Source organism: Sus scrofa, chromosome 12 (genome assembly GCF_000003025.6).
Source record: "Sus scrofa isolate TJ Tabasco breed Duroc chromosome 12, Sscrofa11.1, whole genome shotgun sequence".
Classification (NCBI taxonomy): Eukaryota; Metazoa; Chordata; class Mammalia; order Artiodactyla; family Suidae; genus Sus; species Sus scrofa.
In genome coordinates this window covers 58,812,606-58,829,031 of record NC_010454.4, presented here as the reverse complement: position 1 = coordinate 58,829,031, position 16,426 = coordinate 58,812,606, and the positions used below count along the sequence as shown (strand labels likewise).

Sequence of the window (16,426 nt, the reverse complement as noted above, 5' to 3'; positions counted from 1 at the left end):
GTAGGTTGCAGACGCGGCTCAGATCCCACGTTGCTGTGGCTCTGGCATAGGCTGGAGGCTACAGCTCCGATTGGACCCCTAGCCTGGGAACCTCCATATGCCTTGGGAGCGGCCCAAGAAATAGCAACAACAACAACAAAAAGACAAAAAAAGACAAAAAAAAAAAAAATAGTCATGAGGGTGATTGATGGATTTGGCTTGTGGTTCAGTTGGGGACAACTCACCCCAGACAGATGGGAGTTGGGGTTTAGTCGCCGTTCGGGTTATCGGTGCCCCAGGAGTTGGGCGTGATATGTGATGCGTGGATTTTCTCACGTTCCGGCATCACCAGGCTGATGGGATCCCTGAACCCTTCCCACGGCAGCAACTGGGGTTCTTTTCTTCCAGGCAGAGCCTCGCGTGCAAGGCAGCTGCTTCAAAGCAGGCGCTGGCCGGGAGCAGCCTCAAAGCGGGTGCCCGGCCACGGATCCCCGCCAGCCCTGGGAGAGCCCCGTCCCCATTGTTCCAGGGGAGCAGGACTTCCTCCTTCTGATTGATTAGACACTGGGAGGCTGCAGTTGTCACGGTCCCTTGGCTCCCGACCAGCTGTCAGGCGGAGAGGGGTCTCTGTGCACACATCTTTAAGAGCTTTTCGTGTCTGGTTTCCTGAGCGTGCGGCTGTGCGGCTGCGGGGCTGGCTCCTGCCGTCTGTCTCTCCATCGCTTCCCTACTCCCGGCCTCTCTGACCGTGTCCCAGGCCGGGACGTCGGCAGTGGGAGGTGGAAGAGCTCTCTGCTGAGCATGCTGGTGTGGCTTGTTCCGGAAATTTCCTTCAAGTGTTTGGAACTGAATGATCCAAATGAACCAATTTACAAAACAAACAGACCCCCGGTCTTTGAAAGCAAATTTATAGTTACAGACGGGGAAGAGCAAGGGTGGCGGTGTGTGTGTGGGGCTGGGCGTGTATCTGCACGGCCCGCGTGTCTGGAATGGGTGGTCAGCGGGACCTGCCGCACAGCACAGGGAGCTCTCCCCAGTGTCCTGTGGTCCCCTCTGTGGGCAAAGACTCTGAGAAAGAAGGAGTACGTGAAAGAATGAACACGCGTCCACGGATACCTGAATCACTTTGTTGTTCAGCAGAAGGTATCACAGCCTCGTAAAGCAACTCCACTTGATTAAAATAAATAGAACATGTGGAACCTGACCTCCAGACAGTGTGGCCGTGGGTGCTTCGTGCCCAGGGTCTTCCACTTCCATCGTACAGTGGGAATTTTCATACTTGTCATTGAATATTCCTCAGATTCGTCGTTTTACCCTTGTTCCTGGAGTGGGTTCGTGGAGGGTTCCTTCAGCCCCGGGCGGCGACGCCCTCCCTCAGGGCCCGTCACCGCCCCACCCCCGCCCGTCGAGACTCAGTTCCACCGTCTTCTCCACTTGAACCTCCCTCGTTTTTTCTTTTGGCCGCACCCACAGCGTGGAAGCTCCCGGGCCAGGGATTGAATCTGAGCTGCTGCTTCGACCTACACCTCAGCTGCAGCCACGCTGGATCCTTAACCCACTGGGCCACAGTGGGAACTCTTCTCCAGCCTGTTTCTTGCTCTCCCTCCCCACTCGGGCTGACTTAGGGAGCTTGCCGTCTGTCTCCTCACAGGGCTGGGCGCTCCTTGAACCCAGGCTGGGTCTCATTCTGCACCGTGTCCCCAGCGCCTGCTACAGTGCCTGGTACATGCAGACACTGGAAGTCTGTCTGCAGAGTGGCTGAGGGGACTGGTTCTGGTCTCTGGACAGGAACTGGTCTGTTTTTGTGTCTGATGACGTAGAGGACATGGATTATTCCTGTTTGATCCGTTACTGGCATGGGAAACAAATGTGCTTTGTGGACCTTGACAGCGAGAAGGGGAGTCCCCCCCAAAAAACAGGAGTGGGTGTGGACAATGCTTGGTGGGTCTGGGTGAGCGGAGGACCCACAGCTCTTGGAAGTGCAGTGTTTGGGGCCCAGTGTGTGTCTGCTGAATGCACACGCGCACGCATGCACGCACTAGTGCTGCTCGGCCCTGGATACCTGATCTCTGCCGTGTCCCTCAAAACTCCTCACAACCATCAGAGACGATACAGAGGGTGCAGAAAGTGGTGTGCTCCCCCCGTGATGGTTAACTGATGATGCCTGATCTGTGTCCCCGGCGTCAGGGGAGATAGTTGCCCCCCGAAAGAGGCGTGCTCTGTAGGAGGACAGGCTGACATCGTGTGCAGCTGGGCTTTTTAGCAGAGCCCGGTCCTGGGCTGGTTCCTCTTTGTCTTGGGTGTGTGTGTGTGTGTGGGTATGGGTGTGTGTGTGGGTGGGTGGGGGGTGTTTGGAAGAGCAGGTGGCCAGCACATGGCTGCATAGGGAGGGGAGGGAACACCAGCTCCTCCCTCCCCACCCCGCCCCCCTCTGTCTGAGCAGTTCTGGAAGTCTCAGTGCCCCCCAGCATCCATGGTGCTGAAGGCACATCAAATGAGTCTCTCGAGTGCGCCCCCTGGAGCACATCATGGTGCCTGGGGGGGCGGGTGGAGAGGTGGAGAGAGGCATGATAAGGGGGCTCATGGGAAGCCTGTGGGGGGCTCACTCTCTCCCCAGGTCTGAAGTGCAGGGGACAGAGCATACACCTGGCAGATATGCTGGGGGGCCCCTGCGGATGGAGATGGGCACAGAGGCCCCACGTGGCACCAAGTTGATTCCCGCCCGGGCCTTAGAGACAAGCCTTCCGGGACACTTCTGGCCCAAGTGGCAGCTTCCTCTTCAGCCAAAAATAACTGAGGACTGGCCAGAGGGCAGACGAGGAAACCGGGGGCAGGGGAGGAAACGGGCGGGGTGGCGGGGAGCTGAGGAGGGTACCCCGCAGAGGAGAAGGGAACTCTGCCTCAGCTTCCTGCTCGGGAGAATGTGGTTCTTCCTCTGGACGTGGCTCAGGGACCAGCGTGAGAGATGCGGAGGTGACATGATGCCTGCGGAGGAGCAGAGCCGAGAGGAGCGGCAGGGCAGGGGTTGGCTTTGCGGCCAGCGCCAGCCCCAGTGGGCCTGGCCCTTCTGGGTTCGGGCTCCTTTGGGGACCAACCTTGTGAGGCTGATTCTGGACCCAATTCTACCCTGAGCCGGTTTGTCCCTCCACCTCTTCCGTCACCACACCCTCTGATGCCCAGAATCCGCACATGGTCCCCTGGCGACGAGCTCCGTGAGGTGGCCTGGGCAGCGAGTGAGTGAGTGAGTGAAGGAATGATGGTCAGATGAGACCAGGGGCGTGTCAGCCTCCCCTGCAGAGCATGGAACAAGAACTGAGCAGACAGGCTTAACATGTCAAACGCGTCAGTTTGCAGACTCACTTGACTGTGGACAGGCTTGCCCTCTTTCTTTCTTTTTGCTTTTTAGGGCCGCATCCGCGGCATATGGAGGTTCCCAGGCTAGGGGTCAAGTCGGGAGCTGTAGCTTCCATCCTACACCACAGCCACAGCAGCGCGGGCTCTGAGCTGCATCTGCAACCTACACGGCAGCTCACAGCAACACTGGATCCCCGACCTGCTAAGCGAGGCCAGGGATCGAACCTGCAACCTCGTGGATACTAGTTGGATTCGTTTCCACTGCACCACAACAGGAACTCCCAGGCTTGCCCTCTTTCTACTGAAAACAATACAGATTTTGCTGAGTCTCCCCCCCCCCCCCCGCCCTTAAATGGTCCAGTGGGTGGTCTTTGTCATGGACCTTTTCCCCTTTAAGTGACACCTGTTGACATCCTGAGAGAACCCTGCCCCAGTGGGGCAAAGCTCAGGAAACACGGGATGAAGATAGTGCCTTGGCCATCAGGGTGTGCAGACAGCACTACTTCCCCAGCATTTGTGGGGCAGAAAGTCTGTGCAGGGCGGATTTGTGCCCACTCATCCATCGGTCCTGCCCGGAACCTGCCAAATCCTCTTGCAAGATGGTTTCCTGAGATAAGGGTGCAGCCTGTGGCCGCGGACAGAGCGTGAGTTAGTTCCTCCTCGGCCCGGCGTTCTTAGCTCGGCACTTTGAGACATGAGTCCTTTGAGCCTCGTCCCTTCTGGTATTGGTGCTCCATGGTCCTTTAAGAGGTCTACAGGCCACGGAGACGCAATCCTGAATATGTATAACGAAGGATTCCTGAATGTATCTGAGTTGAATGTGTGAATTCTTAAATCTGTGTCTGAGAACTGTGGACGGGTTGAGGTGATCTCCTGGACCAGTTTCCTGTTTCTTAAATGCGTAACACCCTCTACATCTTCAGTGGTTTTGGCTTAGGTCCTACGACAGCCGATCCCAAACCTTGCTGCATATCAGAATCTAGCTTTTAATTCCGGGGCCTGTGTTGTGTCCTCTTCTAATTAAATCACAATGTGGCAGGTGGGGGCCAGGATTTGAATTGTTTTAAAGATCTCCAGTAATTCCAATATGCAGCCAAGGTGGGGACACTGGTTTAGAGGCACTTTATGTCCTTTATTTTGGCCTCGCCCGCAGCCTGCAGAGGTTCCCGGGGCCAGGGATCGAACCCACGCTGCGGCAGTGACCACACCAGCTCCTTAACTCGCCAGGCCACCAGGGAACTCCTAGAGGAGTTCTAGGCATTTATTTCCAGGCATTCTATTAGAACGACCTTGCCTCTTGTGCGAGATGCGGGGGAAGAAGTAGCCTCATCTCCTAAGGAGAGAACGGAAGTTGTACAAAGTGAAGGGACGTGATCCAGGTCACAGATTTGCATCGGGTCCCAGGCAGGTGTCACCCCCAACTTAGGCCGCACCCGGCCTATCTGACTAGATTCTGGGGATGATGCAATAAGAGGTGGGGGTGGGGTGCGGGGAGCCCAGAGGACTGCACATGGCCCTTTGTGCCCGAAGGAGAAAGAAGAAAAGCACTTCCACTCTTAAGCCCCCTGCCCGCCGGTCAATGCCGATTCTGTCTGCCGACGGCTGGTCTGTATTTCCGCTCGAAGGGGGCAAAATAGGACCTTTGTACCCACGTGGAAGGAAATGATAAGCGCCTGCAGACCTCATGTCAGCTGCTTGTCTCCTTTTCAAACAAACAAGTCCTTCCCGAGAGTTTTGAGGCGTCTTGAACGTTCCGCCTCTTGGTTTTATAGTATCCTTGTCTCTGCATCCCCGGGTGTGAGAAAACCCACCCGTCTGTAGAATTCTTCCATCTGCCACTGAGGCCGTTACGGGGCCAGCGGGATGTGATGAGAGGCTCTGAGAAGGATGCCGTTGAGACAAAAACCCACTAAGAACTGGGCTTCCCTGAAGCTCCGGGTTCATTCACTAGCAACTCAGGAGCGGCAAGGACGAAAGGCATGATCCCAAATCTCCCAAAGAGCCCCAGCTCCGAGCTTTTCCCACCGTGTACAGGCTCGATGAGTCCTGTGGCCCACCTGCGGAGAGGCACACCCGCTTCTCACAGCCCTGCAAGGTGGAGGATGGGTCAGGAATTCCCTTTGGCGGGAGGTGGGCAGGCAGGGACTGGCGACCTCTCGGACGACAAGCCCGGGAGAAACGAGATGGAGAAATAGGAGGAGAAGAAAGACGCGTCAGCTTCCATTTCATCATCATTATTATCCCATGAAGCAGTCTCTCTAGGTCTAAGGACTATTTGAGCATTATTTCTTCCCTGGCTTCAGAGAAACGACATTGGGAATTCTTCTAAAAAGGTCCCATCATGAAAGATAGCCACTAAGACTTAGCAGTAATGACTCTGTGAGGCCTGGATCTCGAGGGGCTTTGATGAAAACGACCTTTTTTTTTTTTTTCTTTTTTCCAAAGAGTAGAGCAGCAGTGAATCTGTGGGATGTTATGTTCTGCCAGGTGTTTTATGATAAAATGCTGACATTGTGAATGATTTACTAACAGATACGTGGCATTGAAGGCTGTCCCGTCCATAGCGCCCTTCCTCCAGTTCCACAATGGCCTCACGCCAGCCCTGGCCCCTGGGAGTGACTTAGAAATGCAAGTTCTCAGGTCCCCAGAGAGCCTGCGGGATCTGCATCCCAGGGCTTGGGGGTGGGGCGTGCCCAGCTGCCCCTGTTTTCACAAGCTCCCGCGGTGCTTCCAGCAGCAGCGCTCGCGGAGTTTGAGGCACCGCCCTGGACTGACGGTTCTCAGAGTGAGTTCCCCAGGCATCGCCCCCGCCTTACACGAGAGCTCTGTAGAAGCCACCTGGACCCTCTGCCCCGGGCACTGGCGGGAGACGGTGGCCGCTCCATGGGCTTGTCAGGGGTTCACGGATGAAGCTGTGAAGTAACCCCGTCTCGGACCGTGGAACCAGAAAGGAATCGAAAAAGTTATTAACAAATCCTTCCAAATCTTTGTGGTTTCCCTCCCCACCCTGTTTTTATTTATTTACTTATTTATTTTTGGTGAAGATGCGGGGAATCGAACGTGGGGCCTCATAGCCCCTCTTGTTTTTTAAAACAATGCTATGTTGTTGAAGCAGAGTTGATTGACGATATTGCGTTCATCTCTCTGTTGTAGCGAAGTGACTTGGTTATATGTACATGCATCCTTTTTCACATTCTTTCCCGTTAGGGTTTATCATACGGTGGGAAACAGTTCCTTACGCCATTCCGGAAGACCTCGTGGTTTCTCTCTCTTACATATGCTGGTTTGCATCTGCTAATCCCGAAGTTCTTCCCTCCCTGACCCCAGCTCCCCCTTGGCAGCCAGTCTGTTCTCTGTGTCTGTGAGTCTCTTTCTTCTTTATAGATAGGTTCATTTGTGTCATAGTTTAGATTCTGCATCTAAGCGATATCGTAGGGTATCTGTCTTTCTTTTTCTGACTTACTTCACTTAGTAGGATCATCTCTAGGTCCATCCATGTCACTGCAGATGGCATTATTTTGCTCTTTTTTAGGGCTGAGTAGTATTCCATTGTGTATGTATGTACCACATCTTCTTTATCCATTCCTCTGTCAATGGACATTTAGGTTGTTGCCATGTCTTGGCTATTGTGAATAGCCAAGTGCTGCAGTGAATATTGGGGTGCGTGTGTCTTTTTGAATTAGTGTTTTTGTCTTTTCTAGATGTATGCTCAAGAATGGGATTGCTGGATCATATGGTAGTTCTATTTTTAGTTTTCTGAGGAACCTGCATACTGGTTTCCAAAGTGGTTCCACCAACTTACATTCGCAGCAGCAGAGTAGGAGGGTTCCCTCTGCTCCACACCCTCCCCAGCATCTGTTATTTGTAGACGTTTTAATGATGGCCCTTCTGCCTGGACCCACCTTGGGGTTTGGGCCCTGGTTGCTGAGTCATAGCCTCCAGGTGAGTGGACCCTCAGGTCCCAGAACCCCTAGACCACAGTTCCCATCGGGTTGCCCAGGCACGGCCGTGCCGGGCATGCACTTGACTCCTGGCAGCTGCCCACCTCTGCTACCCCCTCCCGGCAATGCAAGGCTGAGTGTGCGGCCAGAGGGCAGGAGCTGAGCCCACACACAGTAACACACCTGGGGGAGGGGAGGATGGGCACAGGTTTGAAGTGGGGACGTTTCTTTCTTCACTTTTCCCTGCTCCAGCCTCCACGCAGCCCCCAGGCTGGCCTCACCAGGGCCTTGGAAGCTCACAATCAGAGGGCGGAGGCCTGGAGGGGCCTGACCTGCGCCCTGCGCTGGACTCAGCCACCTCTGTCCCGGGGACTCTTCCTCTTCCCCGAGCCTCGGGAGAGACCCTGGCCCCGGGGCCCCCGGGGGCCCCTCATCACCTTCCCCCAGCTCTCTGCGTGGTGACCCTGACTAACGGCCATATTTCCCCAAAGGTATCTGGACCTTCAAAGTGAAGAACGCGGCAGCAATGGAGAGGACCGACGCCGGAAAGCCGAAGCTGGATGAAGGTAGAGCTCGGGGTTTTCACAGTGGGGCCCCCGCTGCGGGCTTGCTCCCCCCGGCTTTAGCTTCACCTGCACCAGGTCCAGGTGATGGATGCCTGAAGCCGCAGGTCCTTGGAGTTTTGCGTTTGCTCTGGGGAGGCAGGGAGGAACAGCCCTGTCCCCTGGGAGGCTTCCTGTGCTTTTGCTCGTGAAACGCGATGTCGCAGCTTCTCTGCTGCAGCCGCAGTGATGCTCTTGCAGGACCTGGAACCGCCCCTGACCTCTCTGCTGGTGGGTCTGTCCCCAGATGAGCCTGGGCTGGAGCCTGGGGATCACGCGAGACTCGGCATCGTCTCTGGATGTGTAGTGTTTTCCACTGGATTCAGGCTGGAGACGGCAGGAGGGACTCTTAACCCCTGCTCCCCAATTCCTATCAAAATGATCAAAGAAATATAAAATTAGGGACATAGGCACCACTTAGAAAACGGGGGTGAGGGGCTGCAGCAGAGAAGGACTGAGGCATTTGCACGAGACAGAGCAACGTGGCAAAGGAGGAAGGAGGGACCGACCTGCCCGTGACTTGTTATCCAGAAAGGAAGGGCTGCTTGGCACACCAAGCGGTCAGTTTTCTAGTAAAACCTCCCCTCCGCCACACACCCCACCCCAACACCCTAAACCTCTGGCCAGGAGCTAGGGTGAAAACTTAGAGACTTTTGAGCCCGTTAGACTTGAGTTCAAACCCACGACTTGCTAATTGTGCCAGCTGGCGGCCTGGGTCTCATCTACTGTGAATTGGGGTTAATACCCATTTTAAGGTGTAACACGGATTAAATGAAATAGCCGGGGAGACACGGCCACATGGTTCATGGTTGCCATTTACTGGTAACTTCATGCCAGGAACTGTTCTCAGAGCTTTACATACGTTATTTAATCCACAAGAAAGCTCTCTGAGGTTGGCCTTATTCTAATCGCCATCTTGCACACAAGGCAGCTGCAGCTTAGGAGGCCAGAGCCTTGCTAAAATTGCTGCAAGTTCACAGCTAAGACGGGGGCGGCGGCGGAGTTTGACCTCCAGTGGTGCAAGGACGCAGCCCACGCTTTCAGGCTCTAAGCTTTACTGTTCCACGTCCTTAACATGTTACTTGATTTGATCCTTCCAGTTGCCGCTTTTACTGGTGAAATAACAGAGGTGCATGCGACGTGCACAAAGATCTGAAGCCAGGCCTGCCTGCCTCCAGCTTTCCCGCGCTCTCCCGTTGCACTGTCCTTTCACTCACCCTCCGGGACTGGCCTTCGGCCTCCCAGGGTTGGGCTAGATTTTCTTCCCGCTGAGTACAGGGCTGGAAGGGCTGCGATGCGTAATGGGGGAAAATTCAACATGTGGCTCCACCACCCTCTGACTGAGGAATTGAATCATGTGTGCGAGCACCTCTAAATCGCCTGTCCCTGGAGTTCCCGTTGTGGCTCAGCAGGTTATAAGAACCCAGCTACTATCCATGAGGACTCGGGTGTGATCCCTGGCCTTGCCCAGTGGGTTAAGGATCTGGTGTTACCTCAAACTACGCAGTAGGTGACAGATGCAGCCCGGATCCGGTGTGGCCGTGGCTGTGCTGTAGATCAGCAGCTCCGACGCGACCCCTGGTCCGGGACCTTCCGTGGGGTGAGGGTGCAGGTGTGAAAAGAAAAAAGAAAGAGAAAATGAATTGCCTGTCTCTCCCTTTGCTGGTAGACCTCACAGGAAGCACGGGGCTCCCGGGGACTCTGCTGGAGAAGCACGACCCGTGGCCTGCCTACGTCACGTACGTCTCGCCCAAGGTGAGGAAGCTCATCCAGAAGAGCCAGGCCAGAGAGCTGGAGTGCTCGGAAGCCATGCAGGAGAGCCGGCGCGCCCGCAGGCCCAGCACGCCGGCCAGCCTCCTCCAGCCGAAGAGGAGGAAGTCGTCCAAGGTCTCGGGCCACACGACCTTCAAGGACATGAGGTCAGAGGCCAGGCTATCGGCGTGGGGCCCTTTCTCCGTGTCGGCTGCGGGTTCCACCGTGATCCACGCGGATTCCAGAGCCAGCCCCACGGCGAACTCCAACAAGATCATCTTCTCCCGAAAGCCGACGGCGAGGGTCCTCCCGGGCAGCTCCCGTCTGTCCAGCACGCAGAAGCACTCCGGCGGCTAACGAGGGCCCCTGCGGCCGCCCCCGAGCCTGTACAGCAATTAAGCTCCGTTTGCCACAGCCCCTCACCTCGGCCTTTGCCTTTGAACTTGCTCTGCTGCTGCAGGGCTTGGCTGAGATAAACCAGGCTGACTGTGGGCTTTGGTGGAGGTGGGGGTGGAAGGCCCAGGTTCTGGAGGAGCAGGTGCTCCGGGTGCATCTGTCCTGGTCCAGGCCGGAGACAGAGCCACACCTGTTGTTTTACCAGCGGTGACTGAAGAAAATTTCTAAGTAGGTAACAGAAAAGGCAGGAAGAGGGTCCAGGGCTGTGGCTGGAGGTGGCGCCTGCAGGAAGCAGGCTCGGGGTGGGGGAGCAGAGCAAAGATGCGGACTTGTTTAGAGCTGGACCCTGGAGACGGCCGTGTGGGCTGCAGCTCAGCCTTCTGAGGTTGGGCTGAGGGGCGCCTCTCTGAAGATGCTGGAGTCCCTGACTGGGCAGAGAGCTGGGGTGGGGGGAACCCCTACCTCTCAAGAGGGGGAGCCCTTCGGCTGGTGGACCCCCTGAGGCTGGTTCTGAGTGTTAGGAAAACCGAAAACTGGACTCGAATGTTTCTGGAAGGAAGTGACACTCTCCGGGTGAACGGGAATTGCTGGGGAAACAGAAAGGGACAGGAAGCGAGTCAGGAGCCAGTTCCTCCTCCTTCCTTCAGCCTCCCCGCGGCGGCCGCTCCCTCTGGTACCCCCCCTGCCAGGCAGGGCCCAGACCTAATAGGGAGAGAACAGGGATGTGAGCCACAGATTCCCGAAGCCTGCATCTCAGAGCCAGTGTGAGGGGCTGGACTTGGAGCCGAGAGCAAGGGAGCTTTGCAACCTTCCCCCGGGGGTCGGGGGCGGGGTTCCCAGAGGAGCCCCTGCAGGGTCGGTATGTGTTCTCCTTGGAGGGTTTACAAAGCGGCCCTGGGGGCCTGGCGCCCCCTGCTTGGAATGGCGGGTCGGCTCCCCTCCTTCTGTAAGGCTTGCCTTGGTGGGGCGCCGTTCCCGGCTGGCCCCCAGCTGTGGTTTGTCAGTCTCAGCTGGCGTCCGTCCACCCGGGCTCTGAGCTGTTCCCAGTTGGCCCCAAAGCAAAGGGTGCCGGACGCAGTCTGGACGCACACAGGCCTTGTCTCTAGATGCGAGGGCCTGGTCCTGACGGGCAGACCACCCGCCTCGTGCCTGTGGTTTGTCTCCTGAGCCTGGCTTCGCTGGTAGCTGCTCTGCTTTGCCCTCACCCCAGCTTCTGTGCTTATGTAGAGGTTGCAGCGCGCTCTGCTCTAAAGGCCACTTGAAGAGGCGGAATTTGCCCTAAAAATGCATTCTTTCCATCTAAGGGTCCTGCAGAAACAGTTGGGCCCTGCTCTGGCTGCTGTGGGTAGTGTGGGAGCAACTGCGCAGATCCTGGGCTCCGCACCCTTTGCTGGGTTCCCAGCTCTCGGCCAGAGTGAACTCTTGCAACGACAGAGGCGGTTTCCAGGGACCCCGCATGATGGCATTTTGGGTCTGCGGCACAGTCGTACACCTGGAAGCAGGTGATGAGTGGATCCTCTCTTCTCTCCTTTGTGGGCGTTCGTAGCGGGAGGCTGTCTGGAGACGTCACGGGTCCTCGTCGAGGGTCAGCCTCGTGGAGGGTCAGCCTGGCCGGGGGTTCGGGATCCTTCCCTCCAGCCCCTCGAGGGCGAGGCAGTCCCACGGTTTTTGTTTGGGTCTTGCTTTTAATTTCTAGTTAGCTCGTAGTTTTACAGAAGTGTATACTCTCCAGGGTGAAACGATTGTTGTATAGACAGCATTGTTCAGATTAATTCACGTCTCAGCCGATTATAACCACACAAGCCGGAGCCCACGGACACCAGCGCCTGCTGCTGTGATGGGAATGGCCGTGTCTGCCACCGCCGTCCAGACGCTTTGCTGCCCAAAGCCATTTTGACCAAAAAAGGCCCCGTTCCTTTGAACCAGGGGGCTCCGTTCACGGCCAGCCGAGCTGGGTCCCCAGGTCTGGCCTCCAGGCGGACTTGACCGGCCCCGGTTGTGCACGTGCAGGCAGAGGAGGCGGCTGCGAACCGCTTCTTCCTGGGGGACTAGCTCGGCCGGACCAGCAACGAAGCCTCGGTCCCTGCAGGAAGGAGGGTGGTCCTGAGGCCCCCAGTGCCTGCCGCTTAGATTTGTCCTCTCCAGTCCAGAGGTCCAGACGCCCCTGCGCGTGTGGAGGGGCCCGGGGAGCCAGACTTAGAGAACTCTCTTGCTGAAAGCCTGGAAGGCCCTGGAGGGTCAACGCAGAGCGGGGCAGAGACGCTGCTTCTTCTGGATGTCACAGGGCACCGGCGTGCGGGCCCCACCGCCCTGGGCGCGGCCACAAGCGTGGGTCTGCCGGAGCCCAGCCGATGCTCGGGGAGGCCAGTTCTGCTCCTGAGAAGCTGGGAGATGTTCCCGGGGCTCTGGAGCCAGCGTGGAGCCCTGCCAGGGGCTGGAGTGGCCGCCAGTGGGCGGGGCCCTCTCGGAATGTGACCTCAGCTGCCTTTTGAGCCCAGGGGCCGCCAGGCTGGCCTCCATCTGATAGGAAGCTGGCTGACCTCCTCCCGCCCAAACCAGCCACAGCCCGAGGCCCACAGCCGCCTCTTATTTACCTCTCAGCACCTGCTCGGCAGCAGAGTTGTTTCAGTTGGTCTCCCTGCTCTGGCCACAAAACACCAGAATATATCTTTTGTTGGCCTTCTGTGTTGATCTGTAACTCAGGCTCCGTCTGACACATAGTGAGTAGCTGGTTTTGATCCGGTTCTCCGGCTCCCGCGCACAACGTGGTCTTGACAGCCCTTTGCAGCGTCCATGGTTGGGGTCGAAGCCGTGGGTGTTTCACCCCAGCAACACGCTGGGCCCTCAGTCACGTGCACTCCGGGTGGGAGGGGCTGCGAGGACGCCCAGCGGTTCCATGTTCCGGGCCTGGAGCGCATCTGGAAGGCAGCTAGGCTGCCTGACAGACGAGAGGCTGCAGGAAGGTCCGGGGGAGGTGACTGCGTCGACAAAGCCTGGGGGGCTGGCGTGTGCGGGCCAGATGCTTGGCGGTGGCCCGGAGCCCTCCCCCAGACAGGGAGGCCAGTGGGGCCTCAACCCAGGGGCCTGGGGGAGCCTTGGGCCCGATGGACCGGCCCTGGGACCGGCACATCCTCTTCCTCTGCTTGGTCTGCAGGCCTTTGGAAGCAGAAGAGAATGTCAGCGTCTCCTTAGTCGTTTTGAGGACAGGGATTAAGAAACTGGGTACCCGAGGTAGGGGTTTTGACCCCTGGGCTTTGTCCCAAGAGGTAGCAGAGGAGTCACACGGAGCAGTGGGTGCAGCACAGGGGGTCCCACCCAGGGAGCAGGAATCCCAGCCCTGCAGTCGGCAGAGGTGCTAGAAGGTCGTAAAAGTGCTTTGCGGGATGGGGGTGAGCCGAGCAAACGCACTCCTCTAGACCAGGTGGTCTTCTAGCTTTAGCTGAGTCACCATCCCTAGAAGCTTCTTGGACACCCCGCCCTCCGGGAGTGGCGGGCACAGGCTCAGAGCCGGCACCTTATCAGCACCAGATAAGATGGAATGAGAGATGGGGTGGGGGGAGTAAACAGAGGCCTGGCATTGACTGCAATCCAGTGTCATCAGAGCCCGGGCGGAAGCTCAGGCCCAGGTTTACGTCTGTCAAATAATCAGGAAGACCCCCCTCCCTCTTTGTCCCTCACCACCCCTCCCCCACTGAATCTCTTCCCAGGGACCCAGGGGCTCAGGTCCTGGCAGTCACACTGCAGTGTCCAAACCATTGGGGCCGTCTGGGCCCATTGAGTGTGCTCGCCCCAGGGGTCCTCTGGGGCGTTAGGGGTGGGGGTGGGGCCCGCAGGGGATGCAGGAACACCCCCCTTTCAGGTGGAGCCCGCTGCCACCCCGTATTCTGTGCCTCGATCCTGGCCGTGGCCCGATTTCCTTGTGGGACAGGGCAGGATAGACAGTGTCATGAAGAGGACCTTGGGCTTGGTGTCGAGAACCCCCGGCTCTGCTCCCAGGTTCTCTGGTCCAGGGCAAGTGAAAATTCCCGCCCACAGAGGCCTTTCCAGGAAGCCTCTACTGCCCCGGGCCCAGCGAGACTTCAGGCATCAACCCACCTCCTCAACAGAGCCAGTTGTCCCACCACCTGGAAGCTCCCATTATTCTGGGGAGACCAGGCATATGAGAAGCCACAACACCACAGGCAAGTTAAAGCCGCTTGTGTGTGTGTCTGCCCGTGGGCCACCGGCATGTGTGTAAATACTTACACAGTCAGCCTCCTCAAAATTTTTACTTTTGCCTTCCGAATTTTGTCTTAATTAGAAAAGCTTTACAGGGCACTGTATTCAATATCTTATAATAACATATTAGAAAAGAATCTGGAAAAGAACACACACACACACACACACACACGTCTGAATCACTTTGCTGCATACCGGGAACTAACACAATAATGTAAATCAACTATAGTTCAATTTTAAAAAAGCAGTTTTTTCTTCTCTCAAGATGATAGGAAAAAAATTGTCTCATGTCCCTTTCTGGCACTTTTACAACTTTTCTCTTTTTTACTTTTTATTTTATTTTATTTTAATTTTTTAAATTACTTAATGAATTTTATTGCATTTATAGAGGTGTACAACAATCTTCACAACCAATTTTTACAGCGTTTCCATCCCAAACCCTCCCAGCCTGTCTCATTTGGAAAGCGTAGTTTTGCAACGTCTGTGAGTCAGGATCTGTTCTGCAAAGAAGTTCATTGTGTCCTTTTTTCAGATTCCACATGGAAGTGAGAGCACATGATGTTGGTGTCTCCCTGTCTGACTGACTTCACGTAGCTTCATAATTTCTAGGTCCATCCATGTGGCTGCAAATGCCAGTATTTCGTTCCTTTTAATGGCTGAGTAATATGCCACTGTGTGTATGTACCACGTCTTCTTGATCCACCCCTTTGTCGGTGGGTATTCAGGTTGTTTCCATGTCTTGGCTATTGTATAGAGTGCTGCAGTGAACATCGGAGTACATGTGTCTTATCAAGTCAACTTTTTTTAAAATGTCTCTGTTTTACCTGTGATTTTAGTGTAAAGACATGAAGGAGGATATTCAGTTGAGCTTCTTCCCCTCTGCTTGGCCAGTTTTTCCTACAACATTTATTGAATAACTTGCCTTCCCCCAAGGATTACTTTTTTCTTTTAGGGCTGCACCTGTAGCATATGGAGGTTCCCAGGCTAGGGGTCAAATCGGAGCTGTAGATGCTGGCCTACACCACAGCCCCAGCAACACCAGATCCTTAGCTCACTGAGGGAGACCAGGGATTGAACCTCTGTCATTATGGATGCTAGTCAGATTCATTTCCTCTGAGCCCTGACGGGAACTCCTGATTACCTTTCTTATACATTAAGTTATTCTATGTTTTCCAGTCTCTTTGGGGATTTTCTCTGTTGGCTCACTGATTTGTCCGTCTGTTTATGTTTCAGAATCGTTTTCTTTACTGCAGCTTTCAAATCTCTTTTACCATCTGATAAGGGGAAGCCCAGAGGGCCTTTCTGAAATTTCTGATGGCCACTGAGCCTTTTGGCAGGAGTGAAAGTGATTTTTCAGGGAGTCTGATGGCCGCTTTTCTCTTAGGTTGGCTAAGAGGATGCAGCCAAGGTGGAAGGCAGGCTCCCTGATTCTATTAACCGCCAAGCCCCACTTCCCCACTAAAAGGTCGGACTTCGTCACGAGGTGAGAGCCAAGTGAAAGCTGCTTGTATCCCTTCACTCCCGCCAACCTGCTCCCTGAGGCGCTGAAGGTGTGCCGGGGCTCGGGCGTGATGGGAAGCGTCCAAATTGCAGTTTGCAACTCACGAGCCATCTGAAGGCATGCCCTTTCCATTTAGAAAAGTTACACCCAAATAGAAGGAAAATGCAAATCAGGAAGAAATTCCTCCCCTGGCATCCTTGGAATATGACCAGTGCAGCTGATTCCGTCAAATATTCCAGGAAACTGAAAGCAGGGAGCCCGGGGCCATGGCTGTGGGGCCAGAACCGGGACCCAGCGGCCTTCCTCCACCCGGGCTGCTGCAGTTCCCGGTCCCCGACTCAGTGGGAGCTTGGAATGAAGTTAATGTCTTCAGTGGGTGCGGCGTAGGAAGCAAAACCAGATAGTGAGACATTTTTTCCTCGCCGGCTTCTTTCTCTTAGAATAGCCCTGCTTCCCCAGGAACAGGCCTCCATTGTGAGCGCCGGCCCAGGGCAGCTTGGCTGCCCCAAGGGGGCTTGCGCGGGGCCCTGGGGGGCACAGCTGGGCTCCCGGAGGACCAGCTACCAGACAGAAAGTCACTTGGAAAACCTGTTCTTTTTTCCGTAAATAAGGGGATCTGATCTAGAAAGAGCTCTGGAAGCCACCCGGCCTGTCCCTGCTGCATGCCAACGCTTGGCTTTGTT

General features: G+C 55.9%; 1 protein-coding gene across 1 annotated transcript in view; it reads left to right on the top strand.

The window, feature by feature from the left end:
• CDRT4 (CMT1A duplicated region transcript 4) overlaps nt 1-12,696 on the top strand; it is a 65,276-nt gene extending 52,580 nt beyond the window's left edge. The window contains exons 5-6 of the mRNA XM_013980267.2: nt 7,766-7,840; nt 9,546-12,696. Coding sequence (XP_013835721.1) covers nt 7,766-7,840; nt 9,546-9,985 — 515 coding nt within the window. The 3' untranslated portion in view covers nt 9,986-12,696. The remainder of the gene's footprint in view (nt 1-7,765; nt 7,841-9,545) is intronic.